The 20,000-nt window shown below is 42.2% G+C and overlaps 3 protein-coding genes across 6 annotated transcripts in view; all 3 read right to left on the bottom strand.

Moving 5' to 3' along the window:
• Window positions 1-4,417, bottom strand: part of mdm1 (Mdm1 nuclear protein) — a 9,300-nt gene extending 4,883 nt beyond the window's left edge. For 2 of the 3 annotated variants that reach the window (XM_069139428.1, XM_069139426.1), the window contains exons 1-9: window positions 4,278-4,417; window positions 2,322-2,406; window positions 2,074-2,211; window positions 1,748-1,891; window positions 1,594-1,661; window positions 1,400-1,504; window positions 870-1,031; window positions 605-735; window positions 479-521 (exon numbers count right to left, since the gene is read on the bottom strand). In XM_069139428.1, coding sequence (XP_068995529.1) covers window positions 479-521; window positions 605-735; window positions 870-1,031; window positions 1,400-1,504; window positions 1,594-1,661; window positions 1,748-1,891; window positions 2,074-2,211; window positions 2,322-2,406; window positions 4,278-4,295 — 894 coding nt within the window. In that variant the 5' untranslated portion in view covers window positions 4,296-4,417. Of the gene's footprint in view, window positions 1-478; window positions 522-604; window positions 736-869; window positions 1,032-1,399; window positions 1,505-1,593; window positions 1,662-1,747; window positions 1,892-2,073; window positions 2,212-2,321; window positions 2,469-3,979 lie in introns of all 3 variants that reach the window. The other variant, XM_069139427.1, reaches the window with a different exon arrangement.
• A 5,064-nt stretch (window positions 4,418-9,481) lies between these two features.
• Window positions 9,482-16,248, bottom strand: LOC138192163 (ras-related protein Rap-1b-like). Of its 2 annotated transcripts, none has more exons than XM_069139401.1 (8): window positions 16,141-16,248; window positions 12,253-12,322; window positions 11,389-11,457; window positions 10,913-10,969; window positions 10,681-10,821; window positions 10,433-10,576; window positions 9,899-9,991; window positions 9,482-9,812 (listed from the first exon to the last, which is right to left on the bottom strand). In XM_069139401.1, exons 2-7 carry the CDS (start codon window positions 12,307-12,309, stop codon window positions 9,905-9,907), a joined length of 555 nt encoding a protein of 184 aa, XP_068995502.1. In that variant the 5' UTR covers window positions 12,310-12,322; window positions 16,141-16,248; the 3' UTR covers window positions 9,482-9,812; window positions 9,899-9,904. The 2 variants fall into 2 exon arrangements, with proteins under 2 accessions (XP_068995502.1, XP_068995503.1); XM_069139402.1 differs by having other exon boundaries at window positions 12,253-12,325; window positions 16,141-16,237.
• A 3,229-nt stretch (window positions 16,249-19,477) lies between these two features.
• cand1 (cullin-associated and neddylation-dissociated 1) overlaps window positions 19,478-20,000 on the bottom strand; it is a 12,261-nt gene continuing 11,738 nt past the window's right edge. The window contains exon 26 of the mRNA XM_069139400.1: window positions 19,478-20,000. This exon is cut by the window's right edge and continues 871 nt beyond it. The gene's annotated coding sequence lies outside the window, so the exon portion shown is untranslated.

Raw genomic sequence — 20,000 nt, forward strand, 5'->3', positions numbered from 1 at the left:
GTGGCGCCCATCAGTGATGTCATCAACCATCAGTGATGTCATCGTTGGTTTGTGAACGTTATGAATCCTCCAGTTCAGATTCTGTCCGTCACCATCTTGTTAGTTCGGAGCGGTTTGGAGCAGGAAGTGACCATATTTGGACGAGCTGGGGGAGGAGCCAGCGGTGGATCTGACCGATCTGATTGGAAACCTGACAATACTACGTCCCGCCCACCGATAGCTGTAACCTGACTGCACCGCAGGCCTGTCAATCAAACAGACACGCCCCCAAAAGCAGGTCTTTTTTTAACCTTATTTTCTAATAAATGACGGATTATTGTGCTAATTGATCACAATTAGCATAAAGAAGTTGCCGAAGCTCGTAAAATCTTTGAAAGCGGTTGGTGAACGAGGCCCAATGAGATCAGATCAATACTTCTATTTTATGTCGGAGCAGTTTTGAATGACAGCGAGTTAATCCACAATACTGAATTCTGACCTGGTGGGCGTCGCCCTCTGTGGCTCCGCCTCCCGCTGGGTTCCTGCAGAGGGGAGAACGAAAGCTGGACTCATACTCATATATTCATGTTGCAAAACACACAGTCACACACGCACAGAAACACACCTGTGTCCTCTCTGCACCTGAGGTGAGGAGGGAGGGGGCGTGGCCTTCAGGAGCAACCTGACATCTCTCTGAGGGACGTCCTGTTCGGGGCGGGGCTTCTGTGGTGACTCCTCCCTCCTCCTCCTGTTGATCTGCAGGTGGAAACGACTCAGTCAGCATCTTTATTGTGGACAGCTGAGAGGACATTTTAGGGTTCAGGTGAGATTCAGACTCAGGTGTGAGGTCAGTATTGTGTGTGTGTGTGTGTGTGTGTGTGTGTGTGTACCATGTGTGTGTGGAACAGTGGAACTCGCTGATGCGCCAGATGTTTCCGGAGGTGGGGTCCGGCGGGCGGCCCCACGCCTTGGAAGCACCGCCGGTACTCCGTCTCCATGGGAACGGGGCTCTTCTTAAAGGGAGGTACTGACCTGCTGCTGGAGTAGAACACCTGCGGGGTCAAAGGTCACTCAATCAATTAAAAAAAGAAAAGCGACAGATCCGTTTCACGGCAGCCCGACTGATCACGAGTCGTTTGCTTTTGTTGAGTTTCTCTCTGTAATGTTGTCGAGTTATTTTTATGAAGAACGTATAAATTTATAAAACAACAAATGTCAAACTCTGACTTCCACTGATGAAAAGCTGAATTTAATGAGGCTGCAGCAGAGCAGTGATATTTATTTTTATATGAACATTTCCACTGTTTCTGTCTCCGCTCCTCCAGTGCTGATTAACTGGAGTGTGCTGCCCCCTGGTGGTCAATGAACCACAGTCACTCGGCAGAACAGCAGTATGTTGAAGTGTTGCTCGGCAGTCTACCTGCTCTGCGGTCAGTATGGGTGAAGCAGCGGGTGGAGGCTTCTTCCAGCTGAACTGCTGGTGGTACTCTGACCTTTGACCTCCCGGCCTCGCACCCGGCTGCACCTGCATCACAGAGACAACAGGAAATCCTTTTGTGTGTTTGTTTTTCATGGAAGACACGACTGGCTGCAGGTTTACAGAGAGACGCTCACCAGGTGGCCCGTCATCACAGGTCGGCCGGGCTGCGGTTGGCTGTCGGGCTGAGAGGGGCGGGGCTTCGCTGAGGAGACAAGAGGACAGACTGATCTGTGACACCGGACTGAATCAACAACTCTGATTGGACTCCACGTTCTGCTGTGTGTTTACCAGACTGTCCGTCAGGTCCCGGGTCTGCGGCAGGTCGCGGTGCCGCCGGGGTCTCGGGCTCCGCGGGAGATCCGGGGTTCGTCCGTGTCAGCGGTTCGGGGTCGGGAGCAGGATCCCGCCGGTGGGCCGAGCGGCTCCTGGAGGCTGGAAGAAGAACGGCAGCTTCTCATCACGTTAACGTACAAAACGTGGTTCAACGGAACGAAAACCGTGAACCGGTCCCTGAAAACACGACTTCAAAAACTTCCATCACAACATTCAATATGTTACAAGATAAAAGACGGAGCCTGAAATCGTCACCGTCCAGTTTAAACGGTCCTTCCTACCAGCAGGGGGCGATGTCCTGAGAGCCCGAGCCGGAGAGAGCTGCACATCTGGCTGACAGAGCAGCGAGCTGCAGGACCGGGCCGCGCCGACCGGGCCGAACCTCCTGCGGCGCTGAAGACTCGGTTCTCTGCTGATCCCTGAGAGACGAGAAGATTTCAGACTGTTGTCTTTGGAGTTTTTTTGGGAGGGAAATCTGACCCGTCCAGACTCAGAATCCGGTCCGGTACCAGCGTCCTCCGGTTCTTACCCATCTGGTCGGAGCGGAGGCCGGCCAACGGGGCGCAGCTCCTGGAGCGGGAAACCCCGTAGCTCTTCTGATACTCACTCTGACACTGAAAACACAGACAGAAGAGCTGCTGGACTCTGGTTCTGTTCAGCTCGGGACAAGTCCTCCCTGCAGACGGATCAGAACTTTACTTCTCCTCATTCTGAAGTCATTTCAAACAGTAAAATGTTCATTTCTCAGCTTTCTGCCATCATATTCACATCGTTTCACGCTGTATTGTTTATATCGAGAATATCGACCGATATGTCGATATCAGAAATGTTTTACTCCCTAATATCAGGATCAGAACTTCATTTATCAATTCAGCAATTTGGTAAACTGACAAAAAATAACTGTCAACCGTTCAGTTAATCGATCAACGGAAACAACACGAATTAAAGTACCTCAAACTGTACTTAAGTGCAGTACTACACTAAATATGCAACAGGTAATATAAATGAGTAAATATACTGCAGTAAACATGCTGCAGCATCAGTTAATTTACTTTAGTAAATATACTTCAGGTAATGTACTTTAGTAACTATAGTACAGTAAATATACAGGAGTAAATAAAATAAGAGTAAATATACTAGAGTAAATAAAATAAGAGTAAATATACAGGAGTAAATAAAATAAGAGTAAATATACTAGAGTAAATATACTAGAGTAAATAAAGTAAGAGTAAATATACTAGAGTAAATAAAATAAGAGTAAATATACAGGAGTAAATAAAATAAAAGTAAATATACAGGAGTAAATAAAGTAAGAGTAAATATACTTCAGTAAATAAAATAAGAGTAAATATACTAGAGTAAATAAATTAAGAGTAAATATACTTCAGTAAATAAAGTAAGAGTAAATATACTAGAGTAAATAAATTAAGAGTAAATATACAGGAGTAAATAAAATAAGAGTAAATATACTAGAGTAAATAAAATAAGAGTAAATATACTAGAGTAAATAAAATAAGAGTAAATATACAGGAGTAAATAAAATAAGAGTAAATATACAGGAGTAAATAAAGTAAGAGTAAATATACTTCAGTAAATAAAATAAGAGTAAATATACTAGAGTAAATAAATTAAGAGTAAATATACTTCAGTAAATAAAGTAAGAGTAAATATACTAGAGTAAATAAATTAAGAGTAAATATACAGGAGTAAATAAAATAAGAGTAAATATACTAGAGTAAATAAAATAAGAGTAAATATACTAGAGTAAATAAATTAAGAGTAAATATACTTCAGTAAATAAAATAAGAGTAAATATACTAGAGTAAATAAATTAAGAGTAAATATACAGGAGTAAATAAAATAAGAGTAAATATACTAGAGTAAATAAAATAAGAGTAAATATACAGGAGTAAATAAAATAAGAGTAAATATACTAGAGTAAATAAAATAACAGTAAATATACAGGAGCAAATAAAATAAGAGTAAATATACTAGAGTAAATAAAATAAGAGTAAATATACTAGAGTAAATAAAATAACAGTAAATATACAGGAGCAAATAAAATAAGAGTAAATATACTAGAGTAAATATACTAGAGTAAATAAAATAAGAGTAAATATACTAGAGTAAATAAAATAACAGTAAATATACAGGAGTAAATAAAATAAATATATATAATCTGTGTACCATTGAGGTGAACGTTGTCCTCAATCAGTCAATCTGAACATGATGAGCTGGATTATCTGATGACGTCAGGTTAAACCCGGATTAATCCTCCCTCTGCTGTCGCGTGCAGGACTCACCGGAGCGGTTCACCGGTTCACCGGAGCGTTCACCGGTTCACCGGAACGAACTTTCTTTAATTCAGTCACGAGCAGTTTCAACGTGTTTACGGTGTCCTTCCGTACCGAGCCCGGCTAACCTGCTGCTAATGCTAACACCTGTTGTTGTTGTTGTTGTTGTTGTCGGTGGTGTTGTTGTTTACCTTGAAGTGGACGGTCATGTCGCTCCCACCACCGCGACACGTCGCTCCTGTCACGACACGACGACCTGACTTCGTTAACTTGCTCGTTTCCTGTCGTGTAACTAGCAGAGTAACTTCGGCACCGCGCTAACCAGCGGGCTCCTCCGTTGCCATGGACGCTCGGCCTAATGCGCACGCGCGTTGGCGGCAAGACGGTTAAATGACGTCAGCGGCGGATCCCTATTGTTTTAATCGGTTTATATTCTTTTTAAATGAACTTGTAAACGCGCATTTTTAGATCTGAATAAAGTCCGAATTTATCTCAGAAACAACAACAAAAATTAACTCTTATTTATTAATAAACTTAAAAACATTATCCTAAAACGGCCTGGAGAGATGAGTTGGTACCTCCTGGAGAGATGAGTTGGTACCTCCTGGAGAGAGGAGTTGGTGAGGAGTTGGTACCTCCTGGAGAGAGGAGTTGGTGAGGAGTTGGTACCTCCTGGAGAGAGGAGTTGAGATGAGTTGGTACCTCCTGGAGAGAGTTGGTACCTCCTGGAGAGAGGAGTTGAGATGAGTTGGTACCTCCTGGAGAGAGTTGGTACCTCCTGGAGAAAGGAGTTGAGATGAGTTGGTACCTCCTGGAGAAAGGAATTGGTACCTCCTGGAGAGATTAGAAATAACGTTCTTCATTCATTAATATCAAACCCGTCTTCCATCTTACAATCAGCATTCAGCCCAAGTTTGACTGACTGATGAATGAATATTGTGTTTTGTGTTTTTTTACAAATTCGACTCCAACACTCGATGCTGTTACAAAATTGCACCACTTTTATTCATTTAAGGCTTTTTAGTTTTTACTTTACATTTGGCTTCACCCCCCTCCCTCCCCCCTCCCTCCCCTCCCTCCCCCCTGCCTCCCGCTGCTGCTGTGGGGTTTCTTGAATAAAAAAAAACAACAGTTCAGACCATTTTAATGACCGGAGTTTAAAACTGGGCTGAACTGCTTTTTCTTTTTTACATTTCACTGGTCATCATGCCATACAGACGGGAAAAAGAAGCAGATTTTATTTCTGGGAAAAAAAATCATTTCTTCCCACGTTGTGAGTTTGTTCGTTCCAGTTTCTCGTTCGGCTGCAATCGTCACTTCAACATCCGCGTTGTTTAAAATCCGACATTCAGACACAAGGAGTGCGTAAACACACAACAAATGCTTTATAACGCACTATAATGTAGCTGTAAGCACATTTAAGGACATGTTAAGTCTTAATTATCGAACAATAATGGTATTTTTAATCAATTGTAATTTTTCCTCAAAGCCATATTTAGTATAAAATACACTTCCAGCTACATCACAGTGTGCGTTTTCCATTTATTAAAAGTTTACACGCTGTTGATAAATTCAGTTCAGCGTGCTTCAAATTAAGTGTTTTTACCGTCTTTCCCAAAAAAACATTTTAACAGTTTTCAGGAATGATTTCAGCGTGAACGTCTTCGGACGTCGATAGGAAACACTTCGTGAACTTTGAAAGCACACCGACGGCGTTAGATCCGCCGAACGTCTGCGATAAAAACTACGCTAGCTGTCGAGACGTCGCGGGAAGTGACGAGTGCCGCCGGCGGCCTCAGTACTGGAGGCCGTAAAAGGTCCGAGTGCAGCCGCGGGGCGGCGCTTCTTTATTTTTTTATCGCAATAATACTATTAATCCCCGAATAACATTTTAACATCAACAAGCTGTTTATAATACTTTAACGTAGTTGTAAAGAGATGTAAGGACATTTATTTTTTTGCATTTATTAGCCTATTTCTTAACTATAATCACGTGAATCGATATATTTTATGTTTATACACAATACGAAGCATCTATTTATCGTGTCATAACTATTATTATTAATTAGTACGAGGCAATTATACACTTTGAAATACTTTGAGATCGAGAATAAACCTTGATTTAAATGGATGAATAAACACTTAATAACGTCCTCGTATCTCTTTACAACTACGTTTTAATGAACCGTCAATTACACGTTTATATACTTTATATAGATGGTAAAGGAGTTTAGAAAGCGTCTCATTGTGGCAAAGACCAAAAACATCCATTACGACTGAGAAAAACCGGAGGCGTTTTCTGCACTCCGACCAACAGGAGGCAGTAATGAGCCAAAGAAGAAAGCAAAAAGAAATGTCAGCGCTCTCGAAAACTTTTTCATCAAGAATCGTCTGCGGCTTTCGTAACACCAGCGCCTGTGTTTGTTAGCATACTAGCTTAGCAAACCGTTTCTATACTGGAATATAGCGCCCCCCCCCCCCCCGGCTGCAAATGGACCTTTTCACCTGGAAGCTTCTGCATCGGCATGCAAACTCGTCGCAGCTCCTCCTGAAGGTCAGACTGAGTACTGACAGAAACATCAACATGCTACATGACTGAACGTACTGGAGGAGAACCGGAACACCGACAGCGGTACCGCAAAGTACCGCAAAGTACCGTAGTACTCCTGATAGTACAACACCGCGCGCAGCAGAACTCACAGAGGTCCAACGTCCTGTTTCTGTACGCTGACTCGCTCTCACGTTTCACAGAAGATATTCAAAAGGCTTTCTGCGGCTGCTGCTTCAGAGGCCACGCCCCCAACACACAAGGGCGGGGCCTTCCGCTTCAAGCCCGCCTTCAATATACAAAGACCGGGCTTCAAGCTTCAAGCCCAACCCTCAACATACAGGCGCTCAGGCCCTTCCCTTAGTATACAAAAGGCGGGGCTTCTGCTTCGAGGACAAGCCCCGCCCTCATGGCGTAAGGGCGGGGCTTCCGCTTCAAGCCCAACCCCCCTCTGGTTGGTCTCAGCTTCAGCCGTGTGACAGTTAAACGGGAACACTGAGCTTTCAGATCAACTTTAGATCCTCAACTGACGAGAATATTAAAAACCGCAATCGTACACGGCTCAAAGGTACGAACAATTTAACACGCTAGCTTCAAGCTGCTGTCGCTCAACGCTACGTGCTAAAGTGTTAGCATGGCTGCAAGAACATGGGGACAAAGTTTGACTTTTTTTTCGGTCAAGTTCGTTCCTCCGTGAACATTTTAATATTTTACTCATCAGTTAAAAAGGACCGTTGACCAACAGGACCAATATTCAGTGTTTCCCTCTCAGAAGCGTTAATAATATTAATAATATTAATAATCAGGTAATAATGTGGTTAATAACAGAAACAACCTTTGGATGGTTGTCCTGCGTAAATATAACACAACCCCCCCCACCCCCCACCCCCCCACCCCCCGCCGGGCCAAAATGGTCATCACAGAAACCGGCCCAGTTCACGGTCATTGTGCAGCTCACAAACACACTCACAAACACACTCACAAACACACACTCACAAACACACACTCACAAACACACTCACAAATACACACTCACAAACACACACTCACAAACACACACTCACAAACACACACTCACAAACACACTCACAAATACACACTCACAAACACACACTCACAAACACACTCACACACACTCACAAACACACACTCACAAATACACACTCACAAACACACTCACAAATACACACTCACACTCATAAACACACACAAATACACACTCACAAACACACTCACAAATACACACTCACACTCATAAACACACACAAATACACACTCACACTCATAAACACACACACAAACACACTCACAAACACACACTCACAAACACACACTCACAAATACACACTCACAAACACACTCACAAACACACACTCACAAATACACACTCACAAACACACTCACAAATACACACTCACTCATAAACACACACAAATACACACTCACACTCACACTCATAAACACACACACACTCACAAACACACACACACACACAAACACACACTCACACTCATAAACACACACAAACACACACTCTCAAACACACACTCAGAGTTCAGGTACTGGACCAGGTGTGAGTCAGCTGTCCAAAGACAACATGGCCGCCCTGAGCAGCAGACCGAGAGTCGACTCACCGCGCTGCTACGCTAACAAGCTAACTCACAGCTGGAAGTGTGGCGCCGTTAGCTAACAAGTTAACGGACAACTAGCAGCACGCATTGCTATAAATGTTTGTTTTTTTGTTTGTTTTTGTTGTTGTTTACAGATACGTTGCTTAATATTCGCTACAACGCTCCAAATACTAAAGTTTCACTGCAGAAACACTGTTTACAAAAACAAAGCATGTTAGCATTGCTAGCCTTTCTTAACTGGCCCAAAGCTAGCTGACATGCTTCCTCAGAAAGTCAACGTCGTCCATCATGTTTCCAGAAGCAATGTGTTAGCATTGTTAGCATTGTTAGCATTTCTCACAAAAAAGCTAGTACGTCCAATTAGCGGCTAGCTAAGCTACGATCCATTTCTTGGTGGGGAAGGAGGGGGGGGGGGGGGTGTGGATACACTAATAACGCAAATACCTCACAAATAGCAGAACAGAAGTGTTGCTGCTGTGCTTTTTACAGGCTGCTCGGCTCGCGAACACGTCACTATCTTAAAAAAACCGCTAACAAAGCTGAAACTTTAAAACCGCGTGTTAGCACAGTTAGCATTCACTTCTGGGGCCCAGCAGCTAGCTGGTAGCTGTCACAGCTTTCTTTGGGGCCCAACGAGCCTGATTCACCAACAGCGTTAACACGCCGGAGGTGCTAAGCTAACAAGCTAGCCTGAAGCTAAAGGTGCACGTGAACTCGTTTCAGATACAACAGAACGGTTAGCATTCTCTGAACGTTTAACCGTTAGCACTCTGTTAGCTGTCAGCTAACTTAAATTAGCTCAGTGCTACCAACACGGTGAGCTGACCCCACGACCTGCTGCAGCCCCGCCCCCACCGCCCCCCAAGCCCCTCCCCCAGCCCCTCCCCCACCTAAAAATCTAAATCAAAACCATTAAATGACGTTTATATCTTTTCACACAGAATTATAATTATAACCAGGTCATAATAATTACTGTCTGGATCCACAGGTTCGACCGGAGCCACACACACACACACACGAGAGGCAGCCATGTAAGCTGTGCCATCACCGTGGTAACCGGGGCGCCAACATGGCTGACGGTCAGAGCGTGTGTGAAGAGCTTCGGAAAAAACTAATAAAAAGTAAACGAAAGGAAAGAAACATTTAAAATCATAAGAAGCCGCTTCCCAGCGCAAAGCAGCCGAGCAGAGAGCATGATGGGAGTTGAAACGTAGGCGGTTGATTGGACAGCCCCATGCATTCCTGCACCAGCAGAATCTTCATCATCATCATCAACGCCGCTGCAGTCTTTTTGATGTTTTTTTTTTTTGTTTTTTTTTATGTTTCCAAGGCAACAGTCTCCAGTGTGGTGAAAAGGGGGGGATAAGGGAGATGTGGTTGTCAGGGCAACAGGAGGTCAGAGGTGGCTGATGTTGACGACGACATGGTTAGGTTAAAGGGAGGGCGTGGCCAGCTGGAAGATGTCCTGTGATTTGTTGGTTGGTTGGTTGGTTGGTTGGTTGATTGGTCGGTTGGTTGGTCGGTTGGTTGGTCAAGTGAGCAGAAAACTGAAAAGAAAGAAGGAGAACCTGAGTGTGTGTTGAAAAACGGAGGTCCGACACGTTAATGTCCGAATGAAGACATGAAGACCTACCCGTCATTAGAGAAGTTGACAGTTGGACTTTTTGTGAGTTTTCCCCAGAACTGGACTCTTCCTGTTAATCTGTCGGACGAGGTCGTAGAAGATCTGCACACACACACACACACACACACACACACACACACATTTAAGATCTACACAACAATAATGGACAGATTTTTTTTTTTTTTTGTAGAACATTATGGTGTCACATAAGTTGACCTTTGTGTTTCATGACCTTTGACCTCGGTGCCAAGTGAACTTTTGTTCCAAATTAAAAAAAGAAACTGCCTCCTGAGATATCGCCGTTACCAGAAAGGAAGCGACGCGAGCTCAGAGTGAATTGACCTCTGACCTTTGATCACCAAGAGTAGTTGCCCTTCATTCTCGGGGCCAATTGAACATTTGTGCCAAATTTGAAAAAAGTTCCTTAAGGTGTTCTTGAGATATTACGTTTAGATATTTACGAGATATACAAGACATTTAATCCAAGTGAATGTTTGCACTAAATTTTGTACCAAATTTGAAGAATTGTGTTTGTGCGGTCACCTCGTTGACGTTAATCTTGCTCTTGGCTGACGTCTCCAGGAAGGCGCAGGAGTTCCACTGGCGAGCGAGGCCGATGCCCGATTCTTTGGCCACCACGCGCTCCACCTCCAGGTCACATTTATTCCCCACCAGGATCATCGGCACCTGCATTCAAACACCGGTCAGGTTGAGGTCGAGGTCAGTAAACCGTGACTATGTTTCGGGGGTGTCATGAATGTGTGACGTCCTATTGTGTGTTTGTGCCGTACGTCCTCGGTGTCCTTCACTCTGAGGATCTGCTCTCGGAGGTCCTGGAGGTCGTTGAAGGTCGACTGAGCCGTGATGGAGTAAACCAGAGCGAAGCCCTGACCGTTCTTCATGTACAGGTCTCTCATCGCCGTGAACTGCTCCTAGAAAGCAAACAGAAAAACAAAAACACGTTACGTGACCAAAAGTATGTGGACGCCTCCGAGTGTCCTTCGGTGCAGAGACGGTTCTTACTGTTCCTGCCGTGTCCAGGATCTCCAACATACACTGCTGCCCGTCCACCTCCACTTGCTGGAGACACAGAATCACACATTTTACTTTTTGTCATAAACATCACTCTTATTTTGATTTAAATCATAATTTTTTATTTGCACCTTTAACATTTTGTTGTGTCGTAACTTTAGTTATAGTTTATTAATTATGACTTTTTCTTATCCTCAATCTTAATCTCCTGAATCTCCCGTATTGTTGTTTACAAATTTTGGGTGAAAATAAAGCTTAAACTAATTAAACTCGATAATTAGATAGATAGCAATGTTCAGGGAACGTCGAAAAGTAACCGGGTTGTGATAAAAGTATATAATATTGACTTTTAAATGATTTTTGGTATAAAAGCTTAAAAATCAGATGAAATATATAAGTTTGATGGATTGGTGATCTAAAATAAAGGCTGTGATCGGCTGTGATTGGCTAGGACAGCGCGGTCGTACCTTCCTGTAGGAGTCCTCTATCGTCGGGTCGTATTTCTCCACGAAGATCCCCTGAACAAACTGGACCGTCTGGAGGACAAAAAAAAGAAAGAGAAGTAGTGCAGCGGCGTTAATGGAGCTCTGTTCCTATTGGAGGTCATTAGAGTGGAATTAATGTGACACACTGACACGTCTCCATTATATCATCTGGAGCAAAAAGCACTTCATTGTTGGTGAGACGGACAGCAGCGAGTCTGTTGGACCGAAGAGGAGAATTCAGAGGAAACAGTGACATCAGTCTTCTTCTCGTTTTCACTGAAATATTCCTTTGTTGCACGTTTTGGGTTCAAACCTTCACACAGTTCGGAGCTCAAATGTTCGACAAACTTACGATGTTGTAATGAGAGTTTATTTATCATCAGATTTTTACAACAAATAATAATTAAAAAAAAAATTGTATTCCCTCTTCGTGTATGTTTAAAGAGCATGTAAAAAAACAAATCCAAAATGAAACAAACTTAGAGGAAGCAACGAAACAAAAAAGGTTGTTTTTGCATATTTAAAAGATTTTGCGGCACAAATGGGCGTGGCCTAAATCAGCAAATACATTTTAATGTTTTTCCTAAACATGTAGTTTAACTCTCAACGTGTACGTTTTTTTGTATTTTTACATTTTCAAACTTTGCTTGAAAATTACACAAACTATAAATAAAAATACTTTTGGGTGTATGTGAAATAAAAAATGAAATACAATTATAAAAAAATATATATAATACAATATAACTAACATAAAACTATCCTAGAGATAATCATCAATCCAGCGTGTTTTTAAATCGGATTTATTGACTTTAATAAACATGAAAAATAAAAATGAGGCTGACTCACCAGAGCTGACTTGCCGACGCCTCCTGATCCTAAAACAACCAGTTTGTATTCACGCATCCTGACTGTCTGTCTGCTGGGGGGGAGAGACACACACACACACACACACACACACACACACACACACACACACACACACACACACAGATAGGTGGGTTACCAGGTCAGTCCTTTCAGCAGCAAATCACAGAGCAGCATCACTGTAAGCTCCGCCTCCTCCAGCTAAAAGCACCTGAGGCTCCAAAACTATCAATTACACACAAATGTTGGTATTTCTATCTTTGTGAGGACCCTCGTTAATATAACGCGGTCCCAGGCCACCGACCTGAACCCTCAAACAGTGTCGTTATTTTAAGCATTAATTAATCTGCTCAATATTTTTTAATTAAATTGGTTCATGTTTTATCAATAAAACATAAGAACAGTTAAAAAACACAAAAAATGTCTAGAGTGCAAGATGACGTTTTTAAAACAATCGAAAACAATTTACGAACATAAAAAAAGACAAAACAGAAAACTCAAAAATCTAAAAACTCAAAAAAAAATTCCTTAAATGATCAATTAATCATCAAAATTGTTGTCAATCAATAATCTAAGTCAATTTATCAAAGTGTGAAACAAACGTTTGAAGATTCGTCCCAAAGTAAGGACACACAATCAGAATTGCACACAGATGAAGACTTCCTTCCTCTCGTTGGGAGGTGACAATTACCCAGCATGCATCTTGGCCAAGTTAGTGCAAACAGTGAGGTCACGTGATAGCACAGCTGGTGGTGATGTCACGACCGTGGAATCCTTCCTGGTTACTGTTGCTATGCGCCCGTATGTGTGAGTGTCTGTGCGTGTGCATGTGTGTGCGTGTGCATACCAGTCGTGCCTCGCCGTGTGTGTGCAGCGCCCGGTGTCACGGCAACAAGAGGAAAGATGACGGAGACAACACACACACACACACACTCTCACTCTCTCACTCACACACACACACACACACACACACACACACACTCTCACTCTCACACACACACACACACACACACACACTCTCTCTCACACACACACACACACACACACACACACACACACACACACGTTTGCACTTCTATCTTTATGAGGACTCACGTTTACTCAAAGGTTGCAGTAAAAGACATTTTCACAACAACAGAAGACGAAGAGGACGTAACGACCGGACGTCGATCAAACGTTGCGTCTCTCTCTGAGATCAGATGCTTCGAAACAAACAACAGAAACACGCAAAGACGACGACGGAAGTCAAAAAGCTCTGAGTGGAACTGAACTTCAAATAAATAAAGTTCAAATAAAGTTCAGAGTTCAAACTGCAGATCATCAGTCTACCACAGCTGCACCGAGCAGACGGTCCGTCCACTGAGCAATAATCAATGACCGCGTTGTCACCTGATGAAGTCAGATTTATCAAAGAGGGGGGGAGGGCCATATCGGCTAGCTCCACCCCTCGATCGTCCCCCAGCTCGTCAAAATATGGTCACCTCTGGCTCCGAAAAACCAAGATGGCGACGGCCAAAATGACATTTAACAATCTGGAGTTTAATCTGTCCGACTGTAAGCGAAGGCATCGTCAGGGAAGGATTTCAGCGCCTGAAGGTCTGAACTCGTCTCGCTATGCCGCTCTGCAGTTTGATGCGACAAGTCCGGACGAGTTCAACAAATCGTAGGAAGTCACCAACTGCAGCAAAGATTTTTCTGTTTCAACCGCACTGTTCTCAGAAAAATTAATTAAACACCTTCTCACGACTTCTTCGTACAAATCTGCCTCGACACGATCAGAATTTTTCCCTCACGCGTCAATACTTTGATGAAACATAAATAGTACGAGAAAAAAAAAGAAAAGAGCCGGAAAGAGTGTACGATTGCAAAGCTAGCCAACCACAACGTGAATGTTTCCAGAAAGATAACAGACGACACAAAGAAAAAAAACGCAATCCAACTTAGGAAAGGTTTGTAGCGGACGCGGGTTTCTGAAGCTATCGCACCGTCCAACGTGATGTTTTTTAAATCCAGATAAAGTCTGTTTACGACTTCGACTTCTGTCTTAAATGTTCGCTAAAATGTTCAATCACTTATCGTTCAATTGGAAACGTGTATCGATGTTTCCAGCGCTCGCTCTCTTTTAGCTCCGATTTTGGTCTCCGCCGACTCCTCAGAGAAATATCTCGCTCTTTAGTGGTTTAGCGCACAAATACGTTCATCAGTTCGGTTTCGAAAAGGCTAAAAAGCTTTAAAGGAAAATAAAATAAAGTGCAGGTTCAACGTAGAGCAGAATAACAAATTTTGCTTTAAAGTTGCTTGAATCGCTCCTCAAAATGTAAAATTTCCAACATATACGACCTGTTTTTATTATGACTCTTCCAAATAATTTGTTAATTGGAAAAAAAATTCTTAAGGAGCAAAAAGAAGAGTTTTGAACAGTCTGAACTTTAAAGGCAGTAAAAAAAAAAAAAAATGACGTTGCTCTGAAATATTTGGTGTTTTTCCCTGAAAATATTTAGTTGCCAGGTAATTTTTTGGTTAATCATTTAATCAATTCAATAAATTACAGTTGAAATAATTACATTGATTAAACGTTTTGAGGAGCGATTCAAGCCACTTTAAAGCAGAAATTTAATTCTGCTCTACGTTGAACCTGCGCTTTATTTTCTGTTCTGTCAACTTCTGCTTTTTTTATTTTACGACAGGCGTCATCGACGGTGGAAGAAGTAACTCTGATGTTTTACTCAAGAAATTTTTTTTATAATATATTTGAATATACAATATAAGTTCAATTACAAGCAACGTCCTGCATTAAAAACTACATATGCTGTGCAAGAAAAATGTAGTAGTAGTAAAGTAAAAGTACCCATCATGCAAAATGTTCCAGTTTATAATGTTGTATTCATGATAATTAAATTATATAAATATTGCTTTAATGACGCACACGAGCAGCATTTTAATGTTAACCATGCACATGAAACGAACTGGTTGCATATTTAAGGTGATAAATATGAATGTGAAAAAGTAAATAAATGTAGTGGAGAGGAAGTTATGAAGTAGCAGTACTCAAGTAAAGTACAAATACCTCTAAATTGTACTTACGTGCAGTAACTTGAGTACCGCTGGGAAGCAGGATGTTAATTTACTGAAGTAAAAGTTGTCGGAGGATAAAAGATGGACCCACAAACATGCTCAGATCCCTGAGTCAAGCACAACTAGGTGGGGCCTGTCAATACTCAGTGTGTGTGTGTGTGTGTGTGTGTGTGTGTGTGTTGCTGACTACAACAGCAGAGGAATAAAACCAAGCCTTGTCTATACACTGCAGCCAGACAGACAGACAGACAGAGAGACAGACAGGTTCATCCAAACTCCTGTTGTCAGTCATAAGTTACTTCCTCTCTTATTTTCCTCCAGCAGAGCACCGGGCGTTCCGCAGCTTCGTGGCCGCTTCAGAACGCTCCCTCCCCGGCCAGCTCTGCCAGCAGGCCTCGCTGCCTTTGGAGGAGGACCGTTAGACACAAGCTGCAAGCTGGAGCCCCCACATAACCCTCCACGGCCCGAAGACAGACGGCCACCGTGACGCCCCCCCCCCCCCTCCCCGGCTGAGACGAATACCGACAGTATTGCCGTTAACGGAGCTCCTGTCCGTCCGTCCGTCCGTCTGTCCGCCGGTCGGTCGCTTCCGCAAACCCAGCCCAGCTCGGCTCGGCAACTGGCCTGCCTCCCCTCCCTTGTCTGCCCCCCCCCTACCCCCACCCCCGTGTGTCAGGACTTGTCCCGGTCCGGTCCGTCCCGGGTTAGCCGACATCTACACGATGGAGGGAGGAAAACAAAAGAAAAGGGAGGAAAAACAAAAGGTGGAAAAGAGAGAAAGGAAGCGGCACTCACCGTCGTCCTCCGTCCGCTCCGCTGCGCTCTCTCTCTCTCTCGCGCTCTCCGTCAACGTCGCTCCACCAGAGCCGCTCCCTCCTGCTGCCGCCGCGCGCTGACGTCAAGCTGGACGCGGCAAAACGACAGAGCGCTTCCTGTCTGTTTTTTCAAAATAAACGTTTTAACGAACGAAAAATACGAGATACAATTAGAAAGTGAAAAAAAAAAATGGTTTCCTTAAACTTGTGTCCTAGCTATGAATGAATTACACAGCAACAATATAAAAATGAATTAACAGTAAAACATACTGACAAAATGTTAAAATTAAAGTGATCCTACAAATGTTTGTTACAACAGTTTAAGAAATTCCCCAAACTAGTTTGTGCAACATGTAAAGTTGGTTGTAAAATTGGTTTAATTTGATCCAGTTTTCATGATTTTTACCAAAACGATACTTTTACGTAACAGTTGTGCAAGATATGAGATGACGAAACAAAAATAACGAACTTTAAACTTCCACTTCCTTCATTGTTGCCTTCTGTTTCAGCAACAAAGACATTAGGGTTTTATTTTGAAGGCGACACAAATCTTTTTCCGGTTTTGCTGTAACTTCGTCACAACTTGGCTCCAGGCTTCTTTTTTTTTTCTTGTGACGTTTCAGTCTCGCTTTCAGCAGCTTCCCGCTTCCTACAAGGAACAACTTTTTTAGTTTTTTTTTTTTTTTTCTATTTTACCAGAATAAAGTTCAGCAAAGGCATCTTTCAATTTTACTTTTTTTTTTTTTTTTTTTTTTTTTTTAAACATTCTGTGTAACATCATTGATAAACGAAATTTTTTTTAAATTAAATACATACAAATTAAAATTAAAAAAATGAAAACATTTAAATATTCGTATTAATACGCTTGATAATTATTTTCTTCAGTTAGTGAGGCTATTTGTGTTTAAAATGAGCATTTATATTTTCTGGGGTTCGCATGAAGATATATTTTTGTCTAATCAACAGATACCAAAAAAGAAATTTAAAAAAAATGTGTTAATGATCAAAGAAAACCAAAATCTTTACATTTGACTTGCTGGTATGAGAGAATCTTTGGTGATGGGAGTACCTCAGGGCTCTTATGTAGGTCCTCTACTATTTACATTAAACATGAATAACGTCACTCTTCCTTCTCGGTTCTTCATTATCTATTTCTTTTTTTAGTCTATAAATAATTTAATTTATATTCATTATTCACTCAAATTTAACATCAGACGAGGTTTCTTCTGCTTTATCTATAAATTGCACATTGTTTTTCTTAGCTTCCTCTTTATATTCATCTATAAACCTCTAAAGTTTGGAAATGATACCAGTAAATAATTCAAGTGTATAAAATACGTTATAAAAAAACAGGCAAATTAAATATTCAGGAAACATGAAAAACAGATTATTGTACATTTAAAGTTTACGTAAAGAATTAATAATGTCTCCAATTGGCTATTCACAAATAGCCTCAGACTGGAGGTCAGAGGTCAAACGAACTTCTAAGGTCCCCAAAGAAAATGAAAAGGAGAACGCATTGTGTGTGTGTTACTGCAGAGAACAACAGAGCGTGTCAGAGCGTGTTGGTGGGAACACGCCTTGACACACTCGGTCGTATTTCCATCGCTGAAGACACACACACCCCGTTTACTACGGTAAGATGTTAAGTCACACCCAAACAGGAAGTAGGAGTCCCCAAGAATAGCATCCCCCTCCGCCCAACCAGCTTCCTTTTCACCGAAACACACTTCCTCTGAGTAGGTGAGAGAACTGTGTGCTGCATCTTTGTGCAACAGTCATTTTTGTGTTGGGCTGAAGACGGGGCGGTCCGATTGGACGAGGAGTGTGACGTGCAGGTTGAATTCTGATTGGTTCTTTTGCGGCAGTCCGACAGGAAACAAGCAGATTTTTGTCAGCTGGTAGCTCCAAATTTAAAAAGGTAAAAATATCAGCATAAAAGCGTGTTTTTATAGAACTTATTATACCTTTAATATATTTTGTTTAACTGTCTGCGTCCCGCTGACGCTCTTCCTGAGCTTTCGTCAATTTATTGCCATTAAAGGGTAAAAATTTTTTTAAAAAGACTTCAGAGGGAATCACAATCATGAGCATGTCAATGATCAGCCAGACACACACTCATCAATTCAGCTGTTGCTGGGGGACCAGATAGACGAGCGTCATGCGGTTTTGTTTTCCGTCTTAACAAGTTTCTGCCTCATTTGAGCAGCCAATCAGAGACACAGGAAGTAATTTCCTCTTGGCTCTTACCTTCGTGTCCGGGGGACGAACACACCGGCGCGCCGCTGGTCAGGTAAAAACAGGAAGTCAGGTGAGAGGGCTCGAATCCTGCCGACCCTGCTGATTTAAGACACATCTTTAACTCTTTGCTGGCTGTGAGATACTTTAATGAGGTTCTTTTACATGTTGTCAAGTCTGCAAGTGCTGTTTAGGATTTTATCATTTTATCGGTCAAGGAACTCAGGAAACGAGTGACAGCTGCAACAAACAGGAAACAAGATAAAACATCTTGTTTAAAAAGAACAAAAAAACGTTCTCTTCAGTTATGTTGCAGCAAAACTAACCTGAACTGTGGCGCCCTCTGCTGGTCATTTTAAATCATATCTCAGCTCTGCAAACTGAAAAGAAAACTCATGAAACTTTACATTTATACAGATATTTTCTTGGTTTTCTAAAAAAACAACAACAAAAAAACTACAAAGTCCAGAAATCTGTTTTCTTATTTGAAACATTATTTTTTTCAGCTAGTTTTCTGCAAACTTTCTTTATAATTTCCTAAAAATGACAAGAAAGTCCCGACACATTTTAGTGCTTACTGTGAAAGTGAGTAAAAAAAAAAAATTTTTAAAAAAAATGTAATTTACGTAGTAGGGAACTGGAAAGTCATAAACTGACGTTAATATCCATCAAAGTTTGTTTTAAGCCTTCAAACTAATATCATTTTGCCTTTATTAGATGTTTTTGATGTGATGGAGCTTCATTAATAAAGTACGACATCAATTAATCTTCTCTTGATTCAACTTCGTCAGTATGAATGTAAAAAAGTGAAAGTTGTCTGAAGTCTAAAATTACTTATTTAAATATCAGTTTACACGAAGAATCCGAATCTTTAAAGAGCAAATGTTCATTCAAAAAAATAGACTCAAATAATTCATCTTCTGTCTTACATGGACCTTTTTTTTTTCTTCTTAACTGTTGCGTAGTTTTGTTTGGTATTGTTCGATAGGCGCAAGAAGAATCCTGATTTCCGCCCGTTAGCTTTCGTATATCGTGAAGTCGTTCCAACGACACGCAAACACACATGAATGAGGCAGTCGGAGTATGAAGGCAGGCAGAAATGGACCTTTTTATTTTTCTCGGGGCGATAAACAACAGTGGAGAGTCCCGACCGGACCGGACCGAACCGAACCGAACCGAACCGGACCGGACCGGACAGAACCGAACCGAACCGGACCGGATTGGACCGAATCAGACCGGACCGGACCGGACCGAACCGGACCGGACCGAACCGGACCCGGTTTAACTGGATTAGAGTGATCGAACAAACAGGACGCGGTCAAATCAAACCAGCTGGAACCGGTTTGAGGCAGCCGGAACACCAGCGGAATATCATTACTTTGTTTTTCACACTGCGTTACCGCGGCAACAGCCCGGCCTGGTCAGGTGAGACGCCGGTCCAATAGCCCCTCCCTCTTCCCTTTCCTTCTTTGGAGTGACACTGGTCGAGAGGTCGGGGCTATTGGATCAGGGAGGGGGAACAAAGAAGCTCATTGGTCCACAAACAGTAAAACCCCACCCATCCGTCATCTCACCAAAACCTCCTATTGGTTGCCTACATCA

The sequence above is a fragment of the Embiotoca jacksoni genome, unplaced genomic scaffold (genome assembly GCF_022577435.1).
Source record: "Embiotoca jacksoni isolate LCO1_2020_lvr unplaced genomic scaffold, fEmbJac1.0.p SCAF_82, whole genome shotgun sequence".
Classification (NCBI taxonomy): Eukaryota; Metazoa; Chordata; class Actinopteri; family Embiotocidae; genus Embiotoca; species Embiotoca jacksoni.

Bases quoted from the DNA above. Each gene is read 5' to 3' on its own strand.
- LOC138192163 (XM_069139401.1), bottom strand. From the start codon at position 12,309: ATGCGTGAATACAAACTGGTTGTTTTAGGATCAGGAGGCGTCGGCAAG. The intron at 11,458-12,252 runs GTGAGTCAGCCT...TTTGTCCTCCAG, and splicing joins GCGTCGGCAAGTCAGCTCTG to ACGGTCCAGTTTGTTCAGGG. The intron at 10,822-10,912 runs GTAAGAACCGTC...TTTGCTTTCTAG, and splicing joins TCCTGGACACGGCAGGAACA to GAGCAGTTCACGGCGATGAG.